The 7,500-nt window shown below is 49.7% G+C and overlaps 1 protein-coding gene across 1 annotated transcript in view; it reads left to right on the forward strand.

The window, feature by feature from the left end:
* The window catches only part of LOC134459195 (zinc finger protein GLI2-like), a 153,725-nt gene extending 148,797 nt beyond the window's left edge, over positions 1-4,928 (forward strand). The window contains exons 13-15 of the mRNA XM_063211489.1: positions 379-541; positions 620-844; positions 1,306-4,928. Coding sequence (XP_063067559.1) covers positions 379-541; positions 620-844; positions 1,306-4,031 — 3,114 coding nt within the window. The 3' untranslated portion in view covers positions 4,032-4,928. The remainder of the gene's footprint in view (positions 1-378; positions 542-619; positions 845-1,305) is intronic.
* Positions 4,929-7,500: the final 2,572 nt, after the last annotated feature.

Genomic DNA, 7,500 nt, shown 5'->3' on the forward strand with positions numbered 1-7,500 from the left:
AAGCCACGGTGAAACCTTGTCCCAATCCTGCAGATGTATCAGTCAGGCGGTTACTTAGATGTGCCTTAACTCCTGTGTTCTGTGTTGTCCTTCACCCTGCAGATGTATCAGTCAGGCGGTTACTTAGATGTGCCTTAACTCTTGTGTTCTGTGTTGTCCTTCACACTGCAGATGTATCAGTCAGGCGGTTACTTAGATGTGCCTTAACTCTTGTGTTCTGTGTTGTCCTTCACCCTGCAGATGTATCAGTCAGGCGGTTACTTAGATGTGCCTTAACTCTTGTGTTCTGTGTTGTCCTTCACCCTGCAGATGTATCAGTCAGGGGGTTACTTAGATGTGCCTTAACTCCTGTGTTCTGTGTTGTCCTTCACCCTGCAGATGTATCAGTCCAGCCCTGGCGGCTACTCATCATGCAGTAGTGAGCCGTCGCCACTTGGCAGCGGCGGCGGTGCCGGTGCCAACCATGACAGTGGAGTAGAGATGGCGCTGCACAGCGGTGGGGGCAGCGCGGGCGACCTCAGCGCCCTGGGAGCGGGAGACGGCGGCTACGACTACTACAACGACTCCTCCCCTGCCAACCACACCACCGCGGGAGGGGGAGGAGGAGGAGGAGGAGGAGGGAGGAGTGTGTCCTTGGCGATGGGGGTGGAAGGTGGGGTCAGCGTGGGCCTGCTTCATCTTCGTAAGAGCCACGCCTGCCAGGCCACAGTGAAGCTGGAGCATCTGAAGCAGGAGAAGCTGAAGACGGTCAGGGACTCCTGCTCCTGGGCCAGCAAGGGTCGCCAAAGCAACAACCATGCCAATGCTGCCCACACTGCCAAGCTGCCTCCCCTGCCATCCAATGGTTAGTACAGTTACATTCTGCTGAGGTTTCATCCAAAGCCAGCCGCTGTAGACATTCAGCAGGTGTACAATGTTTAATAACAAAATTCTCTTTTGTGATAGTCTGAGTAGCCTCTCTGCACAGATGGGCCCGCTAGCGGTTCACTCATTGCTGAAAACAATCAACTACAACATACAATAACAACATTGCTATGACAATGCCAGGACCCTTAAGTGACAGACCAAAATTTGGCCAACTTTGACATGGGCACTAAAAATAGGAAAATATTAAAGGAACAAAATCTGAAGCAGTTAAACTTATGAATTATTAACTGATTTTGTAGACAGATGTGTTCTTCCTACCCTGCCAATAATAGATATCTGAGAGATCTTAGAAAACATTGTTAGTGTGTCATTTGTCAGCAATACTGTATGTGTTTACCTGTCCTAATGATGCATCATTTTCTGTCCCTGCACTTCTAGGTTCCATCATGGAAGGTTCTGGTGGCCAGGTCATGGGCCCCCGTCTGAGTGACCTGTGTCCAGGTGAGGTGACAGTGCTGTGCCACCTGACCCTGAGCGAGCGCCGCGACAGCACCAGCAGCACCTTGAGCTCCGCCTCCGCCTACACGCTCAGCCGACGCTCCTCCGGCATCTCCCAATGCTTCTCCAGTCGCCGATCCAGCGGGGCCTCCCACTATGGCGGTGGTGGTGGTGGTGGTGGTTACGGTGCCGCTGGCATGAACGCCGGAAGTCGCCTGAACAACGTCGTCAGCTCGGCAGACTCGTACGACCCCATCTCGGCTGACCTGTCCCGCCGTTCCAGCGAGGCCAGCCAGGGGGCTCTGAGTCTCACCCCTGCGCAGCACTACCGCCTCAAGGCCACGTACGCGGCCGCCACTGGGGGAGCGCCGCCGACACCCTTGCCCAACATGGAGCGCATGAGCCTGAAGCACCGCGTGGCGCTCATGGGGGACGAGCACCATCACCACCACCCACACTCACATGGGGAGCCGTCATCTGTGCCGGGTGGACCGGGACTGGGAGGGTACCCCTATGGCCAAGCGCCCCAAGTCCCAAGGCGATGCAGTGACATCACGGGGCAAGCCAGCCGGAGCATGATGCCCCACGAGGTGCCGGCACGGCTGCCAAGGAGAGCGAGCGACCCTGTGAGGTCAAGGGTCGGATTGGAGCCTCTGACGTCATCACCACAGCGATTCAACAGCCTGAGGCACATGACCTCCCAGCAACCAATGGGTGAGGGCGAACGGCAACAACAGCAGCCACTGAACCTGCAGGGGTACATGCATTCAGACGCTAACGGTAACCTCCAGTGTGGTATGTCCTACGCCCCACGGCCCCCCAGTATCTCAGAGAACCCTGTCATGGAGACTCTGGCCAACAGTGGTGAGGTGGAGGACATGATGATGCTTCCTGATGATGTCGTGCAGTACATTACCTCTCAGACGGACCCCAGCCCAGGAAACACCCCAACGACAACAACAACAACAAACGGGTTCTCCAATCAGAATCAGCCAGCCGACTTCCTGCTCCCCGTAAAGCAGCAGCCTCAACCGCCTCAGCCGTGTTTCTACCAGAGGAGACCGGGAATGATGGTGGACGCCAACATGAACACGAACACGAGCACAAGCACGAACATGAACCCTGGCAGACAGGGCCTGCACTGTCATATGAGCCCTCGCGCCAACCAGGGGCACAGTCAGGGGCATGGGCTCGGACACGGACACCTGAACCATTCGCCCGTCTCGGGCAGGACCAGCCTGCCGGTTCAGTGGAACGAAGTCAGCTCTGGATCGGGCCCAGGCTGTGGGTCGGTACCGGGGTTGGACGCCTCTCCCAGCCAAGGCAAGCAGGGCTTTGCCAGGGAGATCAAGAAGGAATGGGAGGAGGAAGCGGAGGGGGAGGAGAGCCTCGGTACCGTCCAGCAAAAACACCACCACCACACAGGTCTCGGCGTCTGCCAGAACAACCTGAGTCCAAACCAGCAGGTCCGACCGATGAGCCAAAACATGGCTGCTCAATTCAATGCCAATGCCAACAGCCTCCACCACCACCACCTCCAGCAGAATCAACAACACCCAAACCACCAACCCCACCAGTACCACCAGGGCCTCAATGCTGAGTTAACGTCCCAGCGAGTAAATGGCATCCAAAGACAGCAGCAGGCATCCACAGTCAACCACAACGAGCAGGTCAGGCTTCTACAGCAAGGCTACAACCAGGGCCTGGTCTCAGCAGACGTGAACGGCAATGCCTCACACAGCACGACAGGCCTGATGATGGGCGGAAAGAGGCTAACTCAACAACAACAACAACACCAGTCTGCAGACGTGCAGAACATCAGGCTGAGGCAGGCTCAGATCCAGCTTGGTCATAGTGCCTCCACTTTCGAAATGACAGGTCAGGAAACGTACTCCCAGACACAAGCGAATGCCAACCAAAAGAGTTACGGCGCATCACAGCCAACCCAGCTTCCTCTGCTCCTGCAGCAACAACAACAAAATGGAAATCAGACGATGGGGATGCAGCCAAGGCCGCCGGCAGAACCGAAAACATGCAGCCAGCAGCAGCGACTTCTGGGTCCAACTACCAACAACAACATGCAACAGTCTGGATTCTCAACGTCAACCTTCAGCCCCAACTATGGGACCTCAGAAGCCAGCCCAAAAAAGCTCCAGCCTGGCCTGATAAAGGAAGAGACAGGGGTTGCTGATAACGACAACGCCATATTCTACACAGGCCAGATCCACATGTTCCAGTCCGACAACCTCAACCTGCAGATGGCCTCTTGCGTCGTCACCGATCCCTCAGAACACGACTCGTTGGTCGCCATGGCATCTCCGGGAACCAATCAGGTGTCCAGCACAACGGTGGTGGAGTCGTCGTCGGTGAGCCTTGTCGACACCATTGAGCAACAACAGCAGCCGCCACCGGCGCAGATCGACTTCGATGCCATGTTGGACGACTGCGACCAGTCTAGCCTCATGTCAGGCACGCTCAGCCCCGGGCTCCTCCGGAGCCTATCCCAGAATTCCTCTCGCCTCACTACGCCGCGGAACTCCGTGACGCTGCCCTCCGTTCCACTGCCCTCCGTGCCGGCAGGGCTGGGCAACATGGCGATCGGAGACATGACCTCCATGCTGTCGGCTCTGGCCGAGGAGAGCAAGTTCCTCAACATGATGTCTTAGAGGCTACTGCTGAATCGGACACACACACTGGCTCACAGCAGAGTACACACACACATACTATACACACACACGTTACACACACAGTATAGGCCTACACTCACGCACACAGACACACACACACAAACTACATGGTAGAAGATGGTACAGCAAGGAGCGTGTGGCCGCAAAAGACTTTGAACTTTGACCCCCGTGCACTGACAAGTCATGTGACCTCGCTGAACTATCAGGACCACGTTCCACCTGATCACGTTCCACCGTGACCTGACAAGTGTTCCATGGTGCATTCTATGGATGTTCTATGGAACCTTGTCAACGACAGAACATTGGCGAAAAGGTCTTTCTCACTTCCCACACTGTCCACATGTTTACCTGACTTATGACTTTCAACTTTCAAAGAAACTAAGAAATCCTGATACAGACTTTCACAATTACGAATTCATCAGCTTAACTACAGCAAGAAACGAAAACACGTGTTGAGAGAGTCTTTCAAATGTGTCTCTCTTAAGTGCAGCATCGTATCATGTGATTAGCATTTTTTTAACTGTACTTTATCTAACAGGTAAATATGTGGACTGGGTAGACATGAGAATATCTGTAACAGATACTCTTCCCAGAGCCGACACTGAACAGTGAAAGATGCTGAATCAAATGAGACGACAAGCCCATGCCATCTTAATCTCGTTTTGTATTCTGGAACAAAAAGAAAACATATATTGATCTGTATAGTATTGTTTAGAACTTTGAGATAGTAGTCTTTTTCCCACTGAAAGCCATATTTTGCCTTAGCTGTGTACAAAAAAAGAATATATATGAGCAGGGTGTATATGCGTAGAGGTGTAGATGAAGAGACACCCTGAAAAGTCCAAATGCTGTGGGACAACTGCAGTGGACGAGACGTAGAGTTTACCAAGTGCCTTGCTATGCTCCTGCATATGCTTGTGCATTATAGAAGACTCACATGCGAAACATAAATCGATACGATATTTCAGCCAGGGAAAAATAAAGCATTTAGTGTATGTTTCTTGTTTTTTCTGTTTCATTTCATGTGATTTTTTTTGTCTTTTTTTTCCACAAACAACATACGGTAGTTAAGTAGGAAGTCTGTAAATTGTGTAAATGACCTGGATTTTGACACTCCAAACGACTCCATGGAGTAATATAGAGAACACAGCCACAGATACAGTAAGAGACATTGCAAACCCCTTTTTGTTATGTTAAATCTGTGAGCCCACTACCAGTGACTTTAGGGGTTCATTGTACATTTTAGGGGTTCAGTACAGTCATTAGTAATAGTCCTGGTAGCCCAATGAAAGAAAGCTGTGTTTTATGCGTGTGTGTGGCACTTCCAAAAGATGTGAGTGTTAAGAGTGTTATCATGCATTGGGCTCTGTGACACTGAACTGGAATCACCGCTTTTGCTGGGAGAGCGAATACAAACAGAAACTGAAAAGTCTGAGGAAAACAAGATATTTAGGACTTCCTCCAACCAGGGAAGCCGACAGGAAACAGCAAAGGGGTCCCAGGCCCTGGAGGAGCAGGGGGGGCCCAGTATGAATTTATCCTGGGCCCAGCCAAAGCTGTCAGCAGCCCTGCCTCTAACAGACTTTTCCCTCTACTACATTGGAAACAGTGGGGCTTAATGCTGTGGTTTAAGACAAAAGACACAATAATATTAATAATAATGAAAAAAAAATCTTTTTGTACACCTGTTACAGCCCTCCGAGGAGATGAGAGGGAAATGTATATATCTTTTGTACATTTTTTATAAAATACAATATGGCTGTTTTTGTACGGACCTGTGTTGTGTTGAGTGTTTTTTTTGCTTGGTGTGTGTGTGTGTGTGTGTGTGTGTGTGTGTGTGTGTGTGTGTGTGTGTGTGTGTGTGTGTGTGTGTGTGTGTGTGTGTGTGTGTGTGTGTGTGTGTGTGTGTGTGTGTGTGTGTGTGTGTGTGTGTGTGTGTGTGTGTGTGTGTGTGTGTGCGTGCGCGCACGCCCCCCTCCTTCCTCAAGTCTGTTTTGGTTGGTGTTCATTATCATTCATCCGTCTCTCTGGGGAGCAGGACGAGAGAGAAAGAAAAATGGCAGCAGTTCCTCCTGCACACAGCGCAGTTAATATAGCTGCTGCAATATAGCCCATACCGCCAATTTACCACCATGGCGGAAGCATCTGTGGAGAAGGAGGAGGAAGAAGAAAAGTTCACCTGGCAGTGGGAATAAACAAACTTAGTTTCCTTTTGTGCATATATACTCTCTCACACACACACACACACGTGCACACACACACATGTTCCCATATGCACACACATAGACACAAACACACACACAAATGCACACACACACACACACACACATTTTATCTAGTTTTATTTCTCTCTCTCTCCCTCTCCCTCTCTCTCTCTTTCTCTCTCTCTGACTCTCTCTCTCGTTCTCTCTGTGTGTCCCTTTTTCCCCCTTTACCCCCACACAGAAGAATTCAGTGTAAAGACAGAGTCCAGAAATGTTTGACTTTTCCAATTTTTCACAATATGCAGTAGAGTGTACTAAAAGTACTGAATATGAATATGTTGCACTGGTTCTTAACTGGAATGGTCTTAAGCAGGGGTGTCAAACATGTAGCCCGTGGTTCGCATCCGGCCCGCCAGAGGATTCGATCCGGCCCGGATGTAAAAAAAATAACCGAAATGCGCAATTAAGCCACTGGGGGCAATATTGAAACCTGCATGACATTAACCCAATGGTCCTCTCTCTCTCTCTCATATATACTGTATGTAGTAAAGTGCACATCACACTTCATCATAAATAGTGAAGTTGTATTGTGACAGGCATTTGATAAACCTCATATATAGAGATCAAAAGTTAATACTTCTTCGTATTGGTATTGGTTATAATTAAATAATTAATATAATTGTATTTGTATTGGTTCGCATTGAGCTGAAACGGGAAACAGGATGTTAAAATGCGTTAAAATGCAGGAAATTACATCTAAGAAATACAACATTTTCTGGGGGGAAACCCCCAGACCCCCCGCAAAAATGAACTGTCCCGCATTTTATTCATTGACGGTTGGCGATGAATTCATAAAATCAATGAAATGTTGCATAGGATTATCAGTATTGCATTGCTTTCTACATATTCAACACACTTTTAAAACATGCTGAAAAGATAACGCGATAGTACTGAAAACTAATCCTCTGCTTTAAGGTTTTTTTTGCGATGATGTTACTGATGCGGCCCGCTTGAGGTCCACATGGGTTGTATGCGGCCAAAATGAGTTTGACACCCCTGGTCTTAAGAGACCCACAAATCAAAAGCATACAGTATCCATGCATTTGATAATACCTAGGCATAGTCATGTGCATTGCTGACAGACAACGTGTCCATCAAGTGGAAAGGGGTAACCTATTAACCATGTTTCATGCTCTCACGACGTCACAGTTGTTTATTCAATACTGTATCTTGTTTCAATTATG

Source organism: Engraulis encrasicolus, chromosome 12, assembly GCF_034702125.1.
Source record: "Engraulis encrasicolus isolate BLACKSEA-1 chromosome 12, IST_EnEncr_1.0, whole genome shotgun sequence".
Lineage (NCBI taxonomy): Eukaryota > Metazoa > Chordata > Actinopteri > Clupeiformes > Engraulidae > Engraulis > Engraulis encrasicolus.